Genomic DNA, 26,367 nt, shown 5'->3' with positions numbered 1-26,367 from the left:
CATTATATAACACTAATACAATTATACAAAAGCTCAAATAATCAGGGTTCATGACAAAGAACAAGACTTAATGGAGAAGAAATATTTTAATACTAGAAATATAATTTGTGTAATTGTATTAAGTTAATATATAATCAGCAGCTATATTGGCTCTAAGGTCTTTATTTTTATTACTCCTTTGAGTAGTTGTTACTTGGGTCTTAAAAGCTAAGAACTTACAATTTAGGAGACACAATCTGTACCTGAGCTTGACGAAGGAAGTTTGAGAGCAATCTTTCGGTGGACTTCACTTTTCTCATGATCAGGCAGAAGACTTAATAATTTTTTACCCACAATCTCATCCTTAAGAAAGACAGAGAGAATACATTTTGTTACATGTGCTATTACTGTTCACTTCCTCTACCTCCTTACTCCAGTAAGCTTATCATCTGCTCCCCCTCAGCCATCTCATGGTCATACCTATTATACCTCTACAAGTCCCAGTTCACATTACTCCACTCTATGTCCATCACCTCCTACCTTTCCAGTGCACACACACAAGTACCCTACCTCTCCAACAATTACTCCACACGCTGAGACCTCCAGTTCATTCCCATCACATTTTTACTGTGCATTATCTCCTGTAAATTGTCATATCCTACTTTGCTCAGTTCAGATTCCACCATGAATCACTATAAGCACTCCCATGTTCAACTTCTGACATATATGCCTGGGAAAATACCAACTCTGGTTAATTTCAACTCTTCATATACCTTATACCTTCACCCAAGCAACCGCATGTCTATGGCAACCATGCTATGTATTATTTTAAATGGGCACACAGATCTGTGTGGAAATCATTCTTCATTTCCTTAGACAATTCACTCCCTCACTCTTCAGTGCGACTCTTTCTTGCCTTTTCTTCCTTCTTAAAACCTCCAAGCCTTCCTCATCCTCATATTCAGCTGGGGATCTCATTTTTTATTGAAATGTAAAACAAAGGGGAAAGAAAATGTCAATAACTTCCTGCCATCTAATCTACCAACCCATTTGTTTCTGTGGCTAGAGACCTATTTTTTCTCCTATTCCAAGGAATAAGCTTCCACTGAAGTCTAGTGCACTGCCTTTCATCCTCTCTCAACTATTCAAGGACATCATTCCAGAAATTTCCCCCTACCTCCCACATCATTAAGATTTCCCTCTCTACCAGGTCTTTCCCATAGCATGTAAATGCTATATCAGGGATGATATAATATCAGTTATCTTAAAAACAAAAACAACACAGAATTCCAAAAATCTAAAACTTTCCTTGACCCTACATTCTCTCCTCTGGCTCTTCTCTGGCATACTTTGGAACAAAAATCTTTGAAAGGAACTATACTTGCTGCCTCTCATTTCTTTAGCTTTCACTCTGCCTTGAAACCACACTAACCAGATTTTTACCCTAACCACTCCACTTTTGTCAAGGTCAAGTTGCCAAATCCAATAGTCAATTCTCAACCCTCACTAACATCTCAGCATTTGATACAACAAATCCCTCCTTCTTCTTGACACACTTTATTTATACTTGGCTTCCAGAATACCATACAAATATGGCTATCCTTCTGCTTTGAAGGCTACTCCATCATGGTTTTCTTATCTGGATCTTTCTCCTCTGTGTACTTGACACTGGAGTTCATAGGGCCTAGTCATTAGACCTCTTTTACTATGCTGTCTTTGTGGGCAGTCTCTTTCTGCTGTAGCTCATCAAATACCATCTATCTTTGTACCTCCAGTCCAGACTTCTCCTTGAAGTCTTCTAGATAACTCATCTTAGATGTCTAATAGGATTTCAATTTTAAGATGTTCAAAATAGTGCACCTGAATTTTTCCCTCACAAAGCATGCTACTCCCTCAGTCTTCCACATTTCAGTAAATGGCACCATCATTTACCCTCATGCTTGTCCTTGACTTGCCTTTTTCCTCCTAAACCCCAAACCCAGTCAATCAGCAAACTCTGTTGGTAAAACAGTCAAAATGGATGCAGAATCGGTCCACTTTTCACCACATGGGCTAAACCATAATCTCTAGATTGGATTACTGCAACAGCCTTACCTCCTCTCCCTGTATTTATTTTTGAAGCATCCCTGCTCCCACTCCATTCTTCACAGAACAGCTACAATGTTTCATTTAAAACATAAGTCAAGTTTTCCTCTACTTAACATTTTCCACCAGCTACCCAAGTTATTCAGAGCAAAAGCCAAACTAATTTCAATGGCTTATATAGTTCTATGTTCTGGTTCCTTGCTGTTCATTGACTTTAGTCCCTCCCATTTTTTATGGTTGCTCACTGCATTCCAGGTACAGTAAACTCCTTGTTCATATCCAAATACACCAAGCAAATAGTCACCTTGGGGCCCTAAAATGCTCTTCATTCAATGTGAAACATTGTTTTCTAGATATTTACAATGATGTTCTCCCTTACTTCATTCAAGTCTCCACTCAAAAGTATTTTAAATAGAACTGATTTCCTGACATTCTCTTCCTGCCTTTTTTTTTATAACACATTCATTACCACCTGACATTATAGTCACATGTATATGTTTATCTGTTTATTATCTGTCTCCCTCAGTAAAATGTAAATAACATTAAAACAGAGACCTTTGCTGACTTATTCACTATTAAATCCTCAACACCTAGAACTCAGCTTGGCACAAGTGAGCATTCAGTAAATGTTAGTTGAATGAATAATGCTGTACCATGTAGCTGAAATATGGTGACACATGGATAAATTGAATATCAGACATTAAGTAATGAGTTTTTAATGTGATAGGAACAAAGTAATAAACAAAGTATTCTTTGTAGCTGAATAATGGTTTTGGGTGATGAACCACAGATTCAAATAATTTTTAAATGAATAATATTAATAATGTACAGTCAAATTCAGAAATATATTTTATGGTCCATTTGTAGAAGCTAGCCTATGAGTTAGCCAATGTTCAAATTAGTAGATTGATCCTGACTCAATAAAAAAAAAGCATGGCTTGACTGAGGGCAGAAATATTACCTTAATTTAGCAAACAAAACATTATGAAATTAACAAGCAATAAATTTTGACAATGAAAGTCATTCAATAAGAAATTTACCTCCTAAAAGAAATATAGATATTTTTCATTAAACTTCACTTTTTCAATAAAAATTGTATTATTAGTTTAGTTATGAAACAAACTATAGGTATCAAACCAAGTTACCTCTGGTCAGTGGGAACCACTCATTCATTTATCTAACACATGATTAACAACTGCTCCATGCCAGACACTGTGCTAGGTATATTCACACAAATAAGCTATCATAACACCCTGTGAGAGGAAAAATTATCTCCTATTTTGTTGATGAAGAAATTAAGGCTTGTCCAATTATTGAGAGATCAGAAGTTCAGTGGTAAATTTCATCCCCAAGTCCATCCAAATAACTGTATATCCATTGTTCCCTCCACTCTACCATAGCTGCTTCAAGTCCAATTTATACAAAGGGCAGCTGATTTGCTACTGGGACAGTTTCTGCATTTTGGACACTCTACATGAAGCAATTTATCAATTTCTTTTTTTTTTATTGAGTACTTATGAGGGTTAAACATGATGATCCTGATATGAATTCTAATTTTAATGAATACATAATTCAGTAGAGCAGATCAAAGTGTCAGGGCTCACCAGTTCTTTCATCAGTAGAAGAATAAAGGACAGCACTGTCGCATCAAAGAATTCAAAGTGAGCAGACTTTTGATAGTGTACATCCCCTTGGATGGAAATACTGGCAAAGATTTTCTTATTAATTAACTACATTCTTTAAGGACAGTGATAGTCACAATGAATGCCTTAGAACTGACCACCAACTAAAAAAAGGTGAATGTAACAATCATTCCAGTGTAACTACTCCATAGTTAAAGGGCAGAGATCTGAAAACATTATCAACACCATGTTATTTTTATAAATCTTTAGCATTTGCTCTTCTTATTACACAAGGCAGAAAGATCAAGGCACTTAAAGCTTAAATAAGCAAAGATAAATACCAGTGAAAAATTAAAAAGTTTTTTCAAAAGCCAAGTTTGCAAATACTTATTAGTTGTCCCACAAATATTAGAGTGGTGAGTCTCAGTGATGTCAAAAAAAAAAAAAAAAAGTAAAGGAATTTGCTCCACTCCATGACATTTATTGAGAATCCAGGCAAGAAGTGTCTTTTTGTTGGCAGAGACATTCACATTAAACATGCATTAGAAAACTGTTCAACTATATAGGGCACAGGGAAGTATAAGAGCCTCTGCATGAAATTCAGACTGCATTTTGAATCAAACAAGACTCATCACGAGTAATTCTCTACTATGCTGTAAGCTTCACAGGGAGAAGAGAGGAAAATTCATCACAATTATCATGAACTAACTATATACCTATATTCAAAACCTGCTAAAGTTTCTTAATAATTCAATGCTGAGAAACTATTTCCAGAGGAAATGTGTTTACAATTTGTTTAAGAATTGTCAAAGAGAACAACTACATGTAAATTCCCAGTTTTAATTTTTTTCAGGGGGTAGTGATGAAGTAGGGTGAGTAGGAGAGCAGGCTGCTAGGAAGTACAAGTTACTACTACAAGTGACTGCAAGTTTTTCCAAAGGAAAAACTATCAAGGAAATAAATGAGTGGGAAAATACAATGGCAAATTTCCGATATAAATTTAATACCATGATGATGATAGTAGACCTCATTTCGGTCACAATGGTATGTGTTACAACATCATATCTTGGACTCCTCATATCTTTTTGTCACACCCCCATCCAATCCATCAGCAAAACTTATTTTACCTACAAAACACCGATGGCTTCCACATCCACCTTACTGCAATTCATCACTATCTAATAGCCTGGATTAATGCAATAGCTTTCCAAGTGGACTCCCTACTTTCATGTCTGCCCCCATAGCTTATTCTTTTTTTTAGTTGCAGTATACTTAACATACAGTGTAATTTTAGTTTCAGGTGTACAATATAGCGATCCAACACTTCCATACATCACCCAGTCCTCATCTCAACAAGTACACTCCTTAATCCCCATCACCTACTTCCTCCCTCCTCTCTCGTGATCATCAGTGTGTTCTCTAGAGTTAAGAGTCTGCTTCTTGGGGCACCTGGGTGGCTCAGTCGGTTAAGCTTCTGACTTTGGTTCAGGTCATGATCTCACAGTTTGTGCATTCAAGACCCGCATCCAGTTCTGTGCTGACAGCTCAGAGCCTGGAGCCTGCTTCAGATTGTGTCTGTCTGTCTCTCTCTCTCTCTCTCTGCCACTCCCCTGCTCACTCTCTGTCTCTCTCTCTCAAAACTAAATAAATATTTTTTAAAAAGTCTGTTTCTTGCTTTGCTTCTCTTTTATTTTCCCTTTGCTCATATGTGAGATTTAAGAAACAAAATAAATGACCCATAGCCTATTTTTTAACACAGGAGCCAGAGTGACCCCCTCCCAAAAAAAAAGCTCATAATTTCCTTCATCTGCTCCAACCCCCACAATGGCTTTCTCCCATCTCAGAGGAAAAGACAAAGTGATCACAATGGCCCGAAACAGGGTAGACCTCTGCTACTGCTCTGACCTCATCACCTCCTAGTACTTCTCCTTTTGATCACAGCACTCCAGTCACAACAGCCTCTCTATTGTGCCTTTTCCATACCAAGCACATTCTTGTCTTAGTGCCTTGTCACTTGCTTTTGATTCTGCCTGGAACATATTTGCTCCAGTTATCTACATGACTCACATACTCACTTCATTCAGGTCTCTGTTCAAATGTCCCCTGATAAGGCAGGTCTTCACTAACCCCACATTTGCAAAAGCCCACCTCAAGGAATATTTTTTCCACATTCACAGATGAGAAACTAAAGCTCATGTAGTTATTAAGTGATAGAGCTAAATTTTAATCTTCAGATTGTCTGATTTCAGAGAACAAGTTCTTTCCATCCACCATGCTAGCAGTTTACAGTTGCCCAAGAGACAGAGGTGTCTTGATATTTAATGAAATTGTAGCTTCCTGGAGCCAGGAAGATCCTCTAGAAATGGTTTTGTCTCTCCATTAATATAAGATGGGTGACTTATAAAAATGAAATTTTTAATCAAAGCCTGGGAAAAATTTCATGTTGTTACAAATTAAGAAGAGTTAGGATTTAATGAAGAAAAGTGTGAACTTATGCCTCAGGTATAAGTCCTTTTTAACGAGATTATAAAACTCCATTCTCATTTCATGTTTATGTACAGACCTAATATTAATAGCTTTATTTTTAAGTATACCCATCTCTGGTAATCAAATCGATGGCTTAAGATTAGTCATTCAACCCCATGTCCCAGATACCTCTACCTTAGGGTAAGTCTGTGTGTGTGCATGTTACCTAAAATGCTTAAAGTTGAAATATTCTCTTGAGAGTGGAAAGTTTGAACCAAACTACATAAAGAAACAAGGATAGCACGACTAAGACATTCACTGTGCAAAATCCTCACAATAGGAAAAGTTCACCTTTCCTTTCACAATGACCAATTTGGTTTAAGTAATATCTAATATAAGACTTTGGGAAGATTTCTAGTCTTCACTATAACAAAACTTAATCTGTCATGGATCATACTCATACAGTCTTACTTTTAATATAGATTTAATAAGACCATTCCTCTTCCATGATATAAGTGCTCTAAAGTCTAATTCAATGAAAATCTCTAATATTTGTATTTTATTCAGCTGTTTTGGCATCCTACACATATAAGCTGAATTTGAAAATGTGAACTGTTCTCTAAAAGAAATAAAACAGAATAAGAAAAAAAGATATTGATCATAGTATCTTCAAATAAAGATAAAAGAGTAGAAAAGTTCTCTAAGCTTCCAACCGGGCCTTGCAACATGTTGGCTGGAATAGCATAACTAGTGGAATAAGCTTTGAATCCACTTTTAACTTAATTAAAGAATAATGTAACATGACTTCTATTAATTTACATGTTCCAAACTTGAGTGCTATAGATCTCAGGGCCAGGGTGTGTCAAGTTCTTTACTCAACTGTGTAGAATGAGGAATATACAATGAAAGCAACAATCCAAATAAGATTCACACAACTAGCCAAATGACAGAGATTTCAAGAGTGGAGGTGGATGTATTCTACCTATCCTCGCTCCACACACATGCATTAGTGGAACAGGAAGGTATGTAGTACTTTCATATTTGAGTGGTATATTTTTTAGATGCTCAACCTGAAGATCCAGAAAAATTTTTAGGTAATCACATATTCTAAGTCAATGATCTTATGAAGATAGAGAAAGCTTTCATGAAGAGGGGCATAATAATACCAAAGAGCTCAGGAATGAGTGACCTTTTGGGACAGCACAGATCCTGACTACAACTCCTATGTAAATGTCTCCAGCAATACTTACAATACTGCTAAACTATGCCATCATATCTATATTTTTTTTCTAAATTAGATCATAATTTGTTCTTTAATATAAAGAAACAAAAAGCAAATCAGATCTGGAAATGGATACCATGAGCCAGCATAAACAAATCATGACATTCTTTCTTTAATTAGTATGTAGTGGACGCTAAGGAAATGTACAAAATCAAACACCTCCATCCCAGTGAGGGCTGCTTCACAAAGTAGTCACCTTGGGGGTTACCGACTGATTTTGAGGAGACTTCCATTTTAAAAAGTACATTCTTCTTTGGAGATTGCCTTCGGGGCCCTTTACAAAACACACATACACACACACTATTTCATTACCTCATATCACAATTTGTTTTTATAGATTTAAAACTGAAACCAATAAACATGACAATAAAACAAGTGCACATTTTGACAACATTGAGAGAACATCTTCTCTGATGAGTTATATGCTCCTGAAAACAAACAATGAACCCCTAAACAATAAACCAGAATGATCCTTCCCCAAAACTGGAAAAACTTACTGGTAAATGGCCAAGGAGACAAGTGATGCTTCCACCGACATAAATTATCACTCCATCTAGGCTCAGTATTATCATAAAGCCATCTAATGACTAAGGAAGAGAGAATAATAATGTAATTAAATAGTGGAACAATAATAAAATGATAGCTTTATTTCTAAATGCATAAATAATTATAATAGCACACTGAAAATGTATTGTGGGCCTTAAATATCAATAAAGCAGGCACAGACTTAATTAAAATTCCATTATTCTGCCTCCTACACAGAATCTACTTAACCTTAAGCATGTTTATCAAATGATGTGTCACTTAGACAAACAAATTTTAATGTATACTCAATTAACACAAAGCTCTCCAACACAAGCTAGGAAGATTCATTTCCATGTGTAGGTTGTTTCACATTTATTCAAAATTAATTTCAAAAATGCTAAGAATATTTTGCAGGGCATTTTTATTTGTGGTTAGTCATCTACTTATACATATGGAGATTACCATCACTTTCCTGCTATATAATGGATTTGATATCCAGACAAGTGCCTCCTGGTTGAGAACCCCTAAAATTATGAATAAAGTATATAAAAACATATATTTCAAAACAAAACCAAGCTTATTATAAAGTAAAGGAAACAATCTGGTATCAGAAATAACTATAACATGAGAATTAACAGGTAAGGGGATATTGGAGCCTGAATTTGCCTTGTAAATATCTGCATAACACTGATGGCATAGAGATTGGGAGAGAGAAAGCAAAACCAGGCATACACAAGGTGGGAAGTGAAATCAGAGACTTCTGCATAAAACCAGGCTTCCCAAAGGGTAACACTCTCAGCAGACCAAATAGATCTTATCCAGCAAAGGGAGAGAGTGAATGCACATGTCTGCCTCAGGCTCAGCTCTGGCTAGAGAAGGAAAAGAAAAACTAGTCTCATCTGAGAATCACTAAACAGAAGCTCGCACTCACACAGATTTGGAGCCGGCATTCGCAAACTACCTGTGTAACTTTCCACACCCCAAGCCCATTATTTAGTTTAAAGTGGTCTTGGGGCACCTGGGTGGCCAACTCTGGAGCATCTGACTCTTAATCTCAGCTCAGGTCGTGATTTTGCAGACTGTGAGATTGGGCCCACCCCTGCATCAGGCTCTGCGCTGACAGCGTAGAGCCTGCTTAGGATTCTCTCTCTCCCTCTCTCTGCCCCTCCCCCACTCATGCTTGCTCATGCTCTCTCTTTCTCTCAAAAATAAATAAAATAAACTTTAAAAAATTGTTTAAATAAATAAAGTGCTTCTCACTCTGGACATCTAGTAAAAAGAAACTGAAATCATTTCTAGAGAATCATTTTAAAAACAGGGCTTGAGGCACCTAGGTGGCTCAGTCAGTTATGTGGCTGACTCTTAATTTCAGCTCAGGTCATGATCTCATGGTTCGTGAATTCATGAGTTCATGAACTTGAGCCCCACATCGGGCTCCACACTGACTGTGTAGAACCTGCTTGTGATTTTCTCTCTCTCCCTCTCTTTCTCCCCCTCCCCCACTCACTCGAGTGGATTCTCTCTCTCTCAAAAATAAATAAATAAACTTTAAGCAATTTACAACCAGGGCTCAAAGAATTCATGTGGATAAAGTTCCAAATGACATGAGCTCATAATAAGATATTGAAAACACAAGAAGAAATAAAACATGAACAATGGGCAGAATAAATAACAAAATGCAGAATCAAAATAAAAAACAGCAGATACCAAAATTACTGAAGATAGAATATAAAAGAAGTTTGCTTAAATTGCTTAAATAAATAATAAAGGGTAAATATCATGAAAGAACAAGAGACTCAAAACTGACCAGGCAGACATAAAAAGTAAACAAATGTCTAGAAATTATATTATTATCAAAAATAAAAACACAATGTACAGTTAAATAGTATGCTAGAACATAGCTGGAAAGAAAACAGAGCTAAAGAAATGACTCAGACTGCAACACAGAAAGACATGGGGATGGAAAATATGGGAAACTGAATGACACAGAGAAGGGAGTGAGGAAGTGTGCTAGATATTTTACAGTATGTCCACTTTATTCTCACAACTCAGTGAAAGCAATTTTTTAATACCCATTATATAGAGGAAGAAATCAAGGATCGGAGATAATAACTTTCTCAAGGACACACAGCAAATAAACGACAAAGGCATAATTCATAGCCTTATCAGTCTGACTCAAAAGACCATGGTCTGGGACACCTGGATGGCTAGGTCAGTTTGGTGGCAGACTCTTGATTTAGGTTCAGATCGTGATCTCGTGGTTCATGGGACCCTGCATCAGGATCTGCACTGACACCCAGAGCCTGCTTGGGATCCTCTCTCTCCCTCTCTCTGCCCCTCCCCAGCTCATATTCACTCTTTTTCTCTTTCAAAATAAATAAATAAATAAACATTGAAAAAAAGAGAGAAAAGAAAAAGTCCATGGTAATTCAGGTTTTAGTTGTGGCCTTTTAATTTAGTAAAACTAACCAGTTTCCTTGGAGATAGAAACCATAAACACCTCATGTCCTTGATGGAAAAAAATAAGACTTGAAGGCCTGTTTTATAGAGGCTAACAATCTATGTTGAAGGGTCTACCAGATATTACTTAATTTGCCACTAACCCATGCAAAGACTTGTTTGTGTTTGTTGTCACTCAAGATGAGTGGTTTTCAAAACTCAGTTAGCAAAGAAGAATCTGTAGAGCCTGTTAGAAATGCAGGCTCCTGGCTCTACCAGGATTGAGACTCTGATTCAGACAGTTCAAGGTGGGTCCCAAGAATCTGTGTTTTCACCAAGCTTCCTAGGTAATTCTGATATGTATGGTCTCCAAGCCACACTGTGAAAAACACTATTCTTTATCTTCTATTGCACGTATTCTACATATAAAATAATCCAAGAAAGAATGCCCTCTTACTTGTAGTGTCTTACACTTGAAGTCTTCATAGCTCTGAAATGATGGAATCCAATTAGATATGTCTCTGGAGGTTTCCGGATTGACTTTGCCTTTTTAGGAAAACGAAGAAAGGATAGAAAACTGTCACATTAAAATGATTAGATATGGGTATTCGATTTTTCAAAGTTATAATTAATTTTATAGAAAAGACTCTCATGAGAAAATGCTGAGTGCTAATGAAGGAGCTGATGTAGACTAACTAATTGCTTATAAATTGTCAGAAACAGAGAAGTGTTTGGAATTGAAAAAGGCCTTGAAGATCATCCAACTCAATTTCCACTTGTACACACTTCTCCAAAGATTTTATGATTTTCAACCTCCAGTTCTTTCCTTTTCTTGACTTCTTTAAGTCTTCTGCATTCTACCAAAACCGGGTAATTTTAATATGCAATAAGGTACAGGCTGTGTCAAGGGTCTAGGTAGATCCAAGCACATAACTAGAAAATCTTTAAGCCCTATCTCATATCTCTTTGAAGCTGTTAACAATGTTCTATCTCCCATCCATCCTTCTTCACTCTTCAAGGTTTTCTGGTTTTCCCAGTGAGCCCTGTTTCTTCTGCTGCTGTGCTCACTCAGAGCTTTTGCCATCAACAGCTGCTCCCTTCAACCCCCCAATCCCATCTACTCTACAAACTTCACTAACTCAGGGATTTCCCTAACACAAATCTCCAATCTCCAGTTATTTTAATGCATGTCAATTAACTGTTAGTTTCTTCTCCTCACAAAGAACTTAGACACCCATGGAATACAACTTTGACCCCTATTAAAAATGTTAAATCTCCTGACAAGGATAATTCTGATAGCAGAGTTTGTTTTCTTAGAGAGTATGAGTCTCAGATCATTTCCTATCAGTAGATGTAGGTAAGAAGCAGACCAAGCATGAGCAGAGAAGTTCCAGAACCCTCACTAAAGAATAAATGAAGAGGGTGTGTAACTGCATGGGAAATGACAGAATATAAAAATAAACCATGCCAATTGCACAAATGCCTCAAGATCAGTGTTTCCGACCACTGTCCCAGCCTGAAAATTCAATTCTGGTCAGAGCTCCTCAAGCTCAGGAAACAACCCATGACACTCTCCAACAGCTGATTTCTGAAGTCATTTCCCCACTGTCTCTCAGCTTTGCCTAGTGATTTTCATCTCCTATACTCCCTCCAAAGAAATAAATGAGATTGAAAAGAGTCTACATATTTCCAAGAAAATAAAACAATGTATTTTATCAATCAACCATAAAAGGCTTATCTACATTACTATTGTCCATAAATTTATTCTTGTTTTGCTTGTAGGACAGGCACTGTATCCAATTCTTCACGAACACCCCAGTGTCCAGTATTTAATTAATAATATGGAACTTGGTAATTCTTGTTAAATTAAACGTCATTCATTCACTCATTCATTTAACTGATATTTACTGAGCTCCAACTATGTATCCTACTTTGTTCTAGAGGCTCAGGATATAGTATGAAGAAGACAAGTGAGGTGACTATCCTTTTGTATCTTATAGACTGGTGGAGGGGTAGACAGATAATGAACACATGGACAATGGAACCAATAATTTCATATACCTTTAAGTACAATAATTTAGACTGGGTGATCAAGGAAAGCTTGACTGAGGGTACCATCTGAGCCAAGCTCTGAATGACACGAAGACAGCCACAGCAAAACCTGGGAGCAAAGCATCCTGAGCAGAGGAAGCAGTAAGTTAAGTGAAGCATGAAAGAATTTGTCCTATTTAAATTACAGACAGGAGGCGAAAGTGGCTACAGTAGGGTGACCAAAGGATAGAGTAGTAGGAAATGAAGTCTGAAAGACAGGCAGGGCCAAATCATGTAGGGTATATGTTAAGGCGTTAGCATTACTCTGAATGGAATATGAAATACTTTCAAGCAGGAGGGTGACATATGTTTTTAAAAGACTACTATGGCTGTTTGTGCAAAATAGATCAAATTGGGGAACAAGAGTAGAAACAGAGTCTAGTCAGAAAGCTTCTGCAAAAGTAACAGATGATGGTGGCCTGGATTAAGTTGGTATACCAAGGCTATGGAAATGGGGAGAAGTGAATAAATTTGAGATATATTTTAGAGGCAAAACCAAAAGGACTTGCTGATGGATTGGGTGAGGAGGTGGAAGAAATAGAGGACACAAGAATGATTTATAGATTTTTAGCTTGAGCCACTGGAAGAATGACTGGTGGTACCAGTTACTGGAATAAGGAGAACCGGGAGGGGGTAGGTGGGTGTGAGAGGCAATGAAGTGGAGAAGGACCACAAGTTCCTTTATGACCATAATAACTTTTCTATTAGATATCCAAGTGAAGAAATCACATGGGAAACTCTTGCTGATTTAATAACGTGTATGGTTCTTGAGTATGGAGTTCAGGTAGGTCAGGGCTAGAGATAGACTTATAAAGCAGAGGTCACTGACATCCAGGTAGCACTTCCAGTTAGGAGACTGGACGAGATTACCCAGGAAATGAGTGTAGACATAGAAGAAAAAAGGTCCAAGGACTGAGTTCTAGGCCACACCAGTGTTCAGAAGTTGAAAGGGGAAGTAGAAAAGTAGAAAGAAAAAACGGGAAGGAGCAGCAGATGAGCTAAGAGAGAAACGAAGTGAGTGTGTTATCCTGGAAGCCAAGAAAAAAGTACTTCAAGAAGAAAGGAGTGGATGCCTGTCCAATGTTTTTGAAAGGCCACGGAAGATGAGGAGAGTTAAGGGCCAAATAATCAGCAATGTGCAGGTCACTGTTATCCCTGACAAAAGTAGCTGTAGTGGAGTTGTGAGAGCTGCAGCCTCAGTGAGTGGATTGAGGAAAAGAATGAAGGATGAAGATGTGGGGACAAGGTCTTACAGTCATTTCAAAAAGTTGTACTGTGAAGAGGACACAGAAACAGAGTAACAGAAGTATCATGGGGTCAAGAAAATATTTTTTTAAGGTAAGAGATTTTTATAGTATGATTATATGCATATGGGTATAACCTGTTCAGATGTTTTGAATTAAGCCTACTTAGGTATCATAGGTACTATTTTATACCATCAGGGCCATGTTCCCCTTAGCCACACTTACAATATGCTTCAATTGCCTAAGATACAGAAATCTGCATTATTATTGCCTGGTATACTTCTATTAATTCTCATTTCTTTATTCTACTTTTCCACGAACCTTAATAACATTTTCAGCATTGGCTATTAATAAACTTACGAATGGAGAGAAACTAAATATCTGTGTATTTAGAAGATGCTTCAGGGGGGTGCCTGGGTGGCTCAGTCAGTTAAGCATCCAACTCTTGATTTTGGCTCAGATCATGATCTCACGGTTCGTGAGTTCAAGCCCCAAGTTGGACTCCTCAGCCTGGTTGGGATTCTCTCTCTCCCTTTCTCTCTCTGGCTCTCCCCCACTCATGCCCTCTCTCAAAATAAGTAAACTTTTTTTTAAAAAAGAAGGTGTTTCTGGAGATCCTCTATTCATTAATCTCTCCCAAAGATGTTTGAAGTAAAGGAAGAGATCCAGCTGTCCCACCCACAACTAGTTTTCAATATGGCTAATCAAAAAGCTATACGAATGGGTTAGGGTGCTCAGACCAAACCTTCCTTCTTCCGTGAAGGGTCAGTAGTGCGCTGTGATGTTTTATATCTGTCTCCTTTTACAGGATATCCATGAGCTTGAATTATGGCACGCAGTTCTCTGAAAAAGGAACTGTACTGGTCCTTCTTTTTATTTTCAGATACATTAGGTACATCCCTAAGTGACAAAAAATAATCAAGGTTGTTAATGGTAAGGGTAGGTCTAAGAATTCAGATGGTGGAACAATGGATGGAGGAGAAATAAGAAGAGAGAAAGGGAGTTGTTAATGTCAACATCTGAGCAAAACTCCAGTCCATTGATCATTCATATGACAACAATAACTGCCAATATTAAAATGAGGAAATGAGGGGCGCCTGGGTGGCTCAGTCAGTTAAGTGTCTGACTTCGGCTCAGGTCATGATCTCACAGTTTGTGGGTTCAAGCCCCCTGTCGGGCTCTGTGCTGACAGATCAGAGCCTGGAGCCTGTTTCAGATTCTATGCCTCCCTCTCTCTCTGTCCCTCCCCTGTTCACGCTCTGTCTCTGTCTCAAGAATAAATAAACATTAAAAAATATTTTTTAAATAAAAAATAAAATAAATTTAAAAAAATAAAATGAGGAAATGAAAGCCAATTTCATTTAGACTGTGAGGCCCATGAGAGTAGGGACCAGATCTGTCTCAGTGTCTTCCATAGCAAAGCCCAGCACAGTGTCTGGCACGGTGACCTATGAATTATATAAAATAAATTCAATCCAAATTAACTTGAATTTAAATGGTGGACCTTTGTTCCACCATATATTCTTACCTGCTTTTACAAGAGTACTTCTCATTAAAGAAAAATCTCTCTAAATGATCTGTAATTACTCAAGAGGCTCTTGCAAAGCCATTGCTCCTTCTCAGAGAGAAGGCTGAGCAATAAAATGCTAATTGAGATTGTTTTTTACCTTTGAAAAACAGATCATACTGAAAAATTTGGACAAAAACTTTTTGATCAGTGCACTGGAATTTATTTTAGATGCTTGAATTGGAAAAATAAGGTAATTTATCTTTCCAAACATGTATGAATTTAAGCTCTAGGCAAGCCATGGACCCAAAACAGGCTTCTAAACCTATCAGGGAGTATAAATCATTTATGTAGTGTCAGCCTGGGCAACCACTGTGTAAGGTGGAGGACACAGTTTGAAGAGGGAGGTTTTCAGGGAATATTTGCTTTACCTATGCATTACATAGGTAATCCACTTAGTATTATAACAGGGTTGGGGCTATGGGTTATGGAAAACCCACTGGAGATACCAAATTTCCCTGAGTCAGGCTTCCCCCGAGGAAGTAGGATTTTGCTAGATGTGAAATAGGAACAGAAGACAGGGGAGAGGGCTTTGACAGAAATATCAGTCAGTTATGAATTCATACCTCTTCTCTTTTTCTCTCTCAGACTCATCCATTATTCAGTGATGTAACAAAGAATTCTGAAATCAAAGTGGAACAATATTTTACTAAGAAATCAGTCTATGATGAATCACAATAAAGCAATAAGACTAATCAAAATTCTCTATTGCATAGCACCTTTCCCTTAAGGAATGCCTATTTCTTTTAAAGATAGAATTTCATTAAGTACCAATAACCCTCTCATATGTTATGTATATGTTGAAGATTTGCTTTATTGTCTGATCCCCAATGAATGTTTGTCACAATAACATTACAAATGAATATATTTGAAAAAGTTACAAAAACATTCTGTGAAGTTACACAACTTAATCCAAAAGTAAGTATCTGTAAGCTTAATTCCATACCCTTAAAATTCTTTTAACTTCTATTAACCTGAAGAACACTTAATGAAACAAAGATTGATGTGGGTTAGGTTTCATATCTATACACAATACCATGCCACGATAGACAAAATCTGCATTTATTGCTGCTATCACAGAAATCCTGGGCATATAAAAATGGCACTGAAATCACCAAAGTCCTCTGCTTTGAATTGTATAATTAGACTCACATATCACCTCAAGGTCAAAATCTCAGAGTAAAAGTCAATGACATTCAAATACATGTCTGTTAAGTAAGAAGTAGCAGCTAAAATATAACAAACATCCTTTAAAAGCTCTCAAGAAAGTAAGGAAAGCTTAGGGGTAACACAGTGAGAAGACGCTGAAAACCAAAGCTGGTTAGTATACCAACCTGTGCTACTGTGAGGACAGGGAAGCATAGCCATGCAACAAAAGACCTCGAGTATTAAGGCCCTGCTGGGTAAAGGAGAATTCAAGCAGATCTTTGAAACTAAAACCCACCAACTTCTCCCTACACATAGGCATTACTCTCAGAGACTACAGTTTAATTTAAAAAGCTCTCTCGGCAGCAAAGGAAGAAAAGAAGGAAGTTTGGCTATCTCAGCATGTTCTCTTGGGTAGGAAAAAAAGGGTGCCGTTAGACTTAATAGGGTTCCAGGAGAATGGAAAAGCAAACCCATTTTGTACAGATACTCTCTAAAGTCAAGTTCTACCAAATCTCCACAGATAAGGCACCACTGAAGATGAGCTCACCATCCAGAATGGGAAGATGTATAAGGAAACAATCCACCATTTACCAGAATTAGGACCCACACCCAAGCAGTATGAGACCTCCAAGAACTTCAAATCATTAAAAGATCTGAAAGCCATTATAAAAAATAATTGTGTTTAGAAATATGAAAAACAAAATAGATGGAAGTGAAAATATGAGAAAAGCCAGGTAGACATGAAAAAGAACAAAAGTGAGATTCAATAAATAAAAACATATTCAATGGAATTCATTTCAAAAGGATGGATTAATCATGTATTATGAAAAACCGGATGAGAAACTTAGTAAACAGAATACAGATATGAAGAAATTTATCATATTGCCTTTACAGAGAGACAGTAAAGTGGGAAATATGAACAAGAGGTTATGAAACATGCAAGAGAGAATGGTAAGGCCTAATATAGATCTCAGTTCCAGATGAAGAGAATAGCAAGAATGAGAGAAAGTCAGTAAAGAGATAATAGCTAAAATTTTTCCAAAATGGAAAATGTCATCCAATCTAGATAAATTAAAATAAAACCACATCTAGAAACATCATAGTGAAATTTCAGAACATGAAAGATAGCTAGGTCATTCTAGGCCATAAAACAGATCAACAAACACCAAAGAACCATATGCTCCCCCCCAATGCCATTTAATTAGAAATCAAGAACAAAAAGATAACATAAACCCTGTAGATCTGTATATTTAAAACAATAGCAACAACAAAAGCAAAATTTCCTAAATAGCTCTGGAAATCAGAAAATATTTAGAACTTAAGTATTATAAAATACTACATATTAAAAACTGTAAAATGCAGCTAAGGCAACACCAAAGAATTTATACCCTTAAACGCTCATGAGAAAAAAATGAAAATAAATGAGCTAAGTAGTCAACAGAGCAAATTGTGAAAAAAGAGTAAAGCCAAATAAAGGGAATGTAAGGAAATAATAAAGGTAAGATGAGAAAACAACATGATAAAAGGATATACTAGAACAGGTAAAAAAAAAATCTGTTTCTTAAAAAAAAAGACAATAAAATAAAACATTGTTATACCAGATCAATCAAGAAATAAAAGAGAAGACACATTCTGGAATGAAAAGTGCATACGTATGAACTTGAGATGATAAAAAGCAGTATGATCAATTCTATGTCCATAAATTTGAAAACAGATATGAAATGGAGTATTTTCTAGAAAAAATGTATTTTCACCTATTAAGCCTATTTAATAATACAAAGAAAATGTGAAGAAATCATATAAATGTAAAGAAATTAATGTAATAATTAAAAATCTATCCACAGAAAAACAATCTAACCTAATATAAACAAACAGTCCCAATGGTTTCACAAACTGACACTTATAAACACTTAAATAATGGGTATCTCATATTTCATGCAAATTATTCCAGAAAACAGACAGAAAAGTCACTCATCCAACTCATTTTATAATCCTAGTACTTCTTTATACCAAGCCAGAAAAAGGCAGCATCAAAAGGGGATATTTTATAAGCTAATTTTATTTATGATAAAGAAGAAAAATACTTATCAAACCCAAACAAAGAGAGTATTTTAAAATTTGGGCTAATTCTAGAAATACTAAGATAATTTCATATTAGAAAAATATAATTCAACATATCAGACAAAAAGAAAAAATGAATAAGATCATCTTGGTCGATGCAGAAAACTCATTTGATATCATTCAATATATATATATATAATTTTTAAAAGTATTTGTTAAAAGTTTATTTATTTTGAGAGAGCTAGAGAGAGCACAAGTGGGAAAGAGGCAGAAAGAGGGAGAACCAGAATCCTAAGCAGGATCTGTGCTGTGCTATTAGCACAGAGCCCAATGTGGGGCCTGAACCCACAAACCCATGAGATCATGACCGGAGCCGAGATCAAGAGTCAGACGTAAATATTTTTAACATACTAGGTATAGACAGAAGCTTCCTTAACCTGATAAAGGGAAACAACCAAAAACATACAAAGATCATGCTTAAAGGTGGAGCATTAAAGAAATTTTTTAGATTCAGGAAAAAAATAAATGCGGCTACTAAGACACTTAACATATAGTGCTAAAGGTACTAACCAATGCATTAAGGTAAGAAAAAGAAATAAAATGAGTAACTCTTGGAAAGGAAAAATAAAAGTCCTCATTCATGAACACTATGGTTATCTACATAGAAAATTTAAGAGATTCTGCAATTTATGAAAATAATAAAATAGTTCAGAAAGATTGCTGTATACCAGATTAATATGTAAAAGTTAATTTTGTTCCTATATAGCAGCAACCACATTTAGAAAATATTTTTTTACGATACAATAGAAACAAAAATTTATAGGGGCTACTGCTTATGGCCATGGAATAACTCATATGGGAACAGCCCATGAACAACCAAGAAACTGGACAAATTAGAGGAAATACCTATTTGGAAACACTGGACAGCAGGCAGCACATGCCGGTGATCCCTGAGGTAAGAGCAAAAATGAGATGAACCCTACAATAATCCCAAATTTCTACCTAAAGATACTTCCAGACCACAGTTCTGGAAGCACAATCCCAAGGAGAGTACAGTAATCTTACCAAAGCCAAGATGGTGGAATTTGTAAGGCAGAATACTGGAAAGAGAAAAGTTATGGTGAAACAAACAAACTCCAGAAATCTGAATATAGATTCTCTTGAATCTTTGGCTGAATACTTAACCTGTGCCTGTGCAAGGTAACACTCTAAAAGACCAGTCAAGGAACAACTCCCAGGGAAAGAAAAAATCCGGTGAATTCAAAACTAAGCAATCACAGCTTACACATGGCTGGAAGACTCTGGAGTTTTATCCAGCAGAGTGGAGAAAAAAGACGGAGAAAATGCACAGAAACTCACGGTGGGATAATATCAGAAAAACTAAAATATATGTAACTGAATTCCCAGAAGGGGGAGGCAAAAAAATTTGAATGGCCATTTTTTTCCATACTGGATGAAAATATAAATTCATATATTCAAGAAGCTCAATGAATCTAAGAATATAAACACAACAGAAAACTCACCAAGGCATACATAAACAAACTGCTGAAAAACAATTATAAAGAGAAAATCTTAAAAGCAAACAGAAATAAAAAACACATTTAACATAAGAGAAAAAAGAATGACCTCTGTCTGACTTCTTACCAAACAACTCAAGCAAGAAAATGAAACATCTTTAAAGTGCTCAGGGGAGTTGGAATCAAACTAGAATTTTATATCCAACAAAGATACACCCTTCAAATAAACTGAGGGTAAAATAAAGACATCTTTAGATTAACAAAATCTGAAAGAAGTCAAGGCCAACATACCAGCACTACCAGATATGTTAAAGGAAGTACTTCAGGTAAAAGGAAAAGGATACCAGATGGAAACTCAGATTTACATAAATACATGAAAAGCACTGGCAGTAATATATATGTAGATAAATACAAAAGAACTTTTTTCATCTCTATTGCCAAGATAATTCAAATAAAATTCAATTTTATAATATAAGTAGAAGTCAAACCTATGAGAATAGCAACGCAAAAGACAGGAGATTAGAGAATAACAATGTACCATTGTCAGGTTCTTACATGATATGTGAGGTGGCACAGTATGAGTTCACAGCACACAGTAATAAATTAAAGATGTATACTACAAACTGCCTAGAGCAACAAATAAAATGCACATGTGATACAAATTATAAATCAAGAGAGAAAATGGAATACTAATTCAATACTCATTTAATCAAAAAAAAAGCAGAAAAAGAAGACAAAGAGAACAAAGATCAAATGGGAAAAACAGAAAACATATAGCAAGAAGGTAGACTTAAACTTAACCATAAAAATAATTATATTAATTTTACACAAATATAAAGTCTGGGACTGCTAAAGTGTGATAGAAAAGTAAGGCCAAACTACCCTTGAACAATATGGGGGGTTAGGGCACTGACACCCCCCCCCACACACACACACACAGTTGAAAATGCACATTTAACTTTTGACTCCCCTAAAACTTAACTACTGTTGACTGGAAACCTTACTGATAGCATACAGAATTGATTAACACATATTTTGGATGTTATATGTATTACACATTACATTCTTATAATAAAGTAAGCTAGAGAAAAGAAAATGCTTAAAAAAATCATAAGGAAGTGAACATACATTTATAGTCCTGTACTGTATTTTTTTTAAAAAAATCCACATAAGTGGACTGATGCAGTTCAAACCAGTATTGTTCAAGGGTCAACTATTCTAGTGTCTACAAGATACCTTAATTGTAAAGACACAGCTAGGTTACAAGTAAAAGAATAGAAAGACACAGCTAGGTTACAAGTAAAAGAATAGAAGCATATACTATGTAATCCCAATGACAAAAAGCTTGAATGTCTAATTAATATCAGACAAGACTTTAGGTAAGGAATAGTACTAAGGAAAAAGAGGGACATTTCACAATGATAAAGGAGTCAAACAAGGAAACATTAAGAATCCTAAATAGATATGCACCTAATTACAAAGCTTCAAAATAGAGTAAGAACCGAAATAAGAAATAAATCCACAATTATAGTTGGTGAGTTCAATACTTCTCTACCAGTAATCAATAGAGCAAGTAAACACAAAATAAGTAAGGGTATCAAAGACTTACCATAGTGCCAACAAACTTGGCCCCATATGTTTACAGAACATGACGCCTAGCAACTATAGAATATACATTTCTATGTATAACGCTTATAAAGATCCAAAATATGCTGGGTCATAAAACCAGTTTAAGTAAGTTTAAAGCATTAAAACCATACAGATTATGTTCTCTTACCAAAATAGAATTAAATTAGAAATCAAGGGGCACCTGGGTGGCTCAGTCAATTAAGCTTCTGACTCTTGGTTTTAGCTCAGGTGATGATCTCACGGTTTGTGAGTTCGAGTCTTGCATCAGGCTCTGACAGTGCACAGCCTGCTAGGGATTCTCTCTCTCTCTCTCTCTCTCTCTCTGTCTCTCTCTCTCTCTTTCTCTCTGCCCCTCCCCAGCTTGCTCTCTCTCAAAAAATAAAGAAACATTAATAAATAAATAAATAAATTATAAATCAATAATAAATAAAAAAATCTCAGGAAAACCCCTGAACACTTGGAAGTTAAATGACATACTTCTTTTTTTTTAATTTTTTTAATGTTTATTTATTTTTGAGACAGAGAGAGAGAGACAGAGCATGAATGGTGGAGGGTCAGAGAGAGGGAGACACAGAATCTGAAGCAGGCTCCAGGCTCCGAGCTGTCAGCACAGAGCCCGACACGGAGCTTGAACTCACAGACTGTGAGATCATGACCTGAGCCGAAGTCGGATGCTTAACCAACTGAGCAACCCAGGCGCCCCTAAATAACATACTTGTAAATAATTTGTGGGTCACAGAAGAAACCTTTGAAAAAGATTTAAACAAAGGAAATTAGACAACATTTCTATAACTGAATGATTATGAAAATTGTGTTTTAATTCCCCAAACTTCAATAATCGGATTGTAATTTATTAAAATTGCATTATACATACTTATGGTATTATGTATTTCCAAGAAAAGTTATATCTCCTTAATTACACAAATCATTTTTCATGTTTTTAAATAAATTTATAGGTTTCCTCATATAGAAATCATAAAACTTGTGGTTGCCAGAGGAGAGGGGGTGGGGGATGGGTAAAATAGGTGAAGGGGATGAAGAGGTACAAATTTCCAATTATAAAATGAATAAATCATGGAGATGAAAACTACAGCATGTGTAATATAGTCAATAATATTATAATATCCTTGTATGGTGACAGATGGGGACTACACTTACTGTGGTGAGAATTTCATAATGTATATAAATGTCAAATCACTATGTTGTGCACTTGACAAATATAACATTGTATATCAACTATACTTCAATAATAAAAATATTTTTAAAAACTATTACCCTACTTAAAAAAAAGAAAAGAGGAGCTCCTGGGTAGCTCAGTTGGTTGAGCGTCCGACTTTGGCTCAGGTAATGATCTCACAGTTCGTGAGTTCGAGCTCCATGACAGCACAGAGCCTGGAGCCTGCTTCAGATTCTGTGTCTCCCTCTCTCTCTGCTCCTCCCCTGCTCACACTCTGTCCCTCTCTCAAAAATAAAAATAAAGATTAAAAAAATTTAAAAAAAAGAAAAACTATACAGTGCTCAGTAGTTAATTTAACAAAAAGGTACTAAAACACTACACAGAAAATGTCTTTGTTAAAACAGACAAAAGAAGACCTAAATAAATGGAAAGATATGCCATATCCCTGGACAGGAAGTCCCAATATCATAAAAATATCAGATCTCCCCAACTAATCTACAAATTAATGTAATTCTGATCAAAGTTCAGTAGATTTTTTGCTTAAGTTTGCTTTTCTATATAACTTGACAAGTTTATTACAAAATTCCTATGGGAAGCAATGAATCAGAAAGACCCACAATAATCTTGAAGAACAACAACAGTGTAAAAGGATGTGTCCTACTAGACACTGAGGCTTACTATAAAGCTATAGTATTTCAGTAAATGAACAGTGGTGCAAAACACAGGTATGGAATAATGAGACAAAAGACACCCATTAAGGAACAGCTCTATGCATAAATTAAAATCTGGTTTATGACAAAAGAAGCATTATAATTTTGAAATTTCTACCATGGAGTGGGTGTATGTGTGTGTGTGTACATGCACATACACATACTTTTTCTTTTAGTTCACAAGAAAACACACTGAATTGATGGATAATGGGAATATACCATGAACTAATTTCTGTAATTAATCATTTGCGCTCTGTAGTTGAGAATCAATTATGCAGATACTTCCTAGTGTGAAAATTGTGATGACACAGGTTACCAGTGTTCAGTTGGGATAAGATCCACAGTTGAAGGAATCTCTACTTTATCTCTCAGTCTGTAAACTGCCAGAGCCAAATAAGTTACCAGACTCTTCCATGGCAATATTAGTCTTCTCTGGAGACAAGGGACTTGCTGATCACATCTGGGCTCCTGCTGCTAATATTCTTGAAACATTTTGCAGGGGCCATATCTGGGGCCTGTGTGACATGCATAACATGCGCCATCAGCTCCCAGTAGAAACAGATCAGGACTAAATGCCACTAAAGGTTTAATCTTATTAGAATCAAAGCGAACACATCCTGAGACCAACTCGAGGACTCAAGCTAGGCTCATAGTGATTACACTATGCAGCTGTGGGAGGGAGAAAATAAGGCTGAGTAGCAAGGTCATGACATTTTTGGATGCAAACCAGAATAAAGACTATAGCAATGTAATTCAAAGGATTTACTTACATATCTTAGGGCTGATGATGACCTTTCCAGTAAATCTCCACAATTTCAGATAAATACTTGGACTCATCCACCTTTGCTTGTTGTGCTTGAGGATTTATAAAGCTGAATTTTAATGAAGCTCCATGTGAAATGTCTACACTTGTTGCATTGGCCCACCACTAGGAGTCCAGCTTTCTTTATCCTTTCTCCTAAAATTACATTTCTTATTTCATGGGAAGTATCAGCATTTGCAACATTCCCTGGTGGATTTTTTATGTGTTTTTAATCAGTGCAGAGGCCACTGAAAAGCATTTTGTAACCAATCCGTATTATGAAAAAATACTTGTTATTGGTGAAAAAGAAGGTCATAAAATAGTATATGTTATATTATCCCAACCATGTAAAATATGATACATACATGAATAAAATGTGGTGTAGAAAACAGGACTAGGAAAAGAAAACATTCAGAAGTGTCTCTGACTGATGGAACGATGTGTGATTAAAACTATTTTTTATTTAAATTGTTTTATTTTATTTTTTCCAGCTTTTTGCATTTATTAAGCTTGCTATATGTGTAACATTCAAAATTAAGAAACACCTCTCAAAAATAATATAGAGCCAGTGCTGAACAGTGAAGAGTGTGGGCTTCGAATCAACTGGACTTGGGTTCAAATCACAACTCTATCCCTTTATAGTTGTGTGGCATCGGTGAGTTCTTTAACCCTTATGTCTATCAATTATCTCAACTGTAAAGTCTGAATTATCATACCTACATGCCAAGGTTTCTGTGATAATTAAGCTAATGGACATAAAAGTGGCTAGCACTGTGTCTAGCACATAGTAGCCACCCAATAAATTTTAGTTTTAATTAGAGATGTTAGTATTAGTAGCAGTATACAATCTAAAGGAGTGTGAGGGAGATGCAGTCTTCTCAGGGAGTGAATCAAGGGCAAACAACTGGTCATGCAGAGGTTTCTTGATGCCACTTGAGACAAGAGAGAACCCTGAGGAGGTCAATCACCACGCAGTGGGCCAGATGGATAAATCTAACATGTCATGAGTAAGTGGTGTCTCAGCCCAGTGACGGAGTCAGGCTATGATGCCACTTAATGTGTATCCTCATCATGAACAACATGTGGTGGCAGAGCATGACTGTATAGTGGTACTAAGCTGCACGGAAGCAAGATTTTCTCCAAAGCAACAAACAGCCCACACGTAGGAATGGAGGAGGGAAATGGTCAGATTGATCTCTGCTTAGAGTTTTCCTGAGCACCAAGGAAGAAAAGAGGCACTGATATTGGTCAGAGAAAGTGCTTGAAATGTTGGGCCCTAATGTAAAGATTGAGTAAGAAGTTGCAGGCAGAAATAGGGGAGGTTCAACAAGAAAAAGTACAGCAGTCAAGGGACTGGAATAAATCTGAAAAGGGCAAAGAGCAGGGCTACTAAAAGTGCCACAGAAAGAGCAATAGACAAATAGGGGTTCCAGCATAAATGGGGAGAATTCAGTTGAAAATGCCAGCAGTAGTTTCTGGTGATAACAAATGCAATCATGAAAAATATTCTCTTTCATAAAGAGAGAGGTCTAGCAAGAAACAGAGCACATCTTCACCCTGCCACATCTGAAGAGGCTGAGGTTAACTAGTTAGTGCTCCGTAACCAAGGAACAACTCCCTTCTCTGTAGGGCTGCCTAATCACAGGCCATCACCGGGAGGCCTAATGAGCCAGTCAGCAGATTTAGTCCTAGCTCACCACAGCCCTAACTGTGCTCTGCTGATAAATTTGCCCCCCACCCCCTGCTTCAGCCCCACCAATCTATCTGTCAGTTAGCCTTGGCCCCACTGACAGAGAAGGAAATCCTTGCGGCCTTCACAGACCAATAATGGCCAGAAAGTGTTTGGCTCACGTAAACATCATTTAAAATGTTTATATGGAATTCTAAAGAAAACCAGATAGGGTCTGAAGAAAAGCAGAATGTAACAGTGAATCCATTTTAGGGTATTACTCTGGTTACAATATTTGTTTATTTAAAATAAAAACCTCAGAGTATTTAAAATACCACTGTGGAAGATAATCA

At 36.4% G+C, this 26,367-nt stretch overlaps 1 protein-coding gene across 3 annotated transcripts in view; it reads right to left on the bottom strand.

Moving 5' to 3' along the window:
• Positions 1-26,367, bottom strand: part of PASD1 (PAS domain containing repressor 1) — a 114,401-nt gene that overhangs the window by 49,328 nt on the left and 38,706 nt on the right. For all 3 annotated transcript variants that reach the window (XM_019435784.2, XM_019435786.2, XM_019435785.2), the window contains 5 exons: positions 15,867-15,922; positions 14,479-14,633; positions 10,856-10,944; positions 7,932-8,021; positions 243-342 (listed from right to left, as the gene is read on the bottom strand). In XM_019435784.2, the coding sequence (XP_019291329.1) occupies positions 243-342; positions 7,932-8,021; positions 10,856-10,944; positions 14,479-14,633; positions 15,867-15,898 (466 nt within the window). In that variant the 5' untranslated portion in view covers positions 15,899-15,922. The remainder of the gene's footprint in view (positions 1-242; positions 343-7,931; positions 8,022-10,855; positions 10,945-14,478; positions 14,634-15,866; positions 15,923-26,367) is intronic.

This window comes from Panthera pardus, unplaced genomic scaffold, assembly GCF_024362965.1.
Source record: "Panthera pardus isolate Hobbes unplaced genomic scaffold, ASM2436296v1 HiC_scaffold_27, whole genome shotgun sequence".
In the NCBI taxonomy this organism is placed as follows: Eukaryota; Metazoa; Chordata; class Mammalia; order Carnivora; family Felidae; genus Panthera; species Panthera pardus.
Note: the sequence above shows the minus strand (reverse complement) of the source record. Positions and strands in the feature narration are given on the sequence as shown.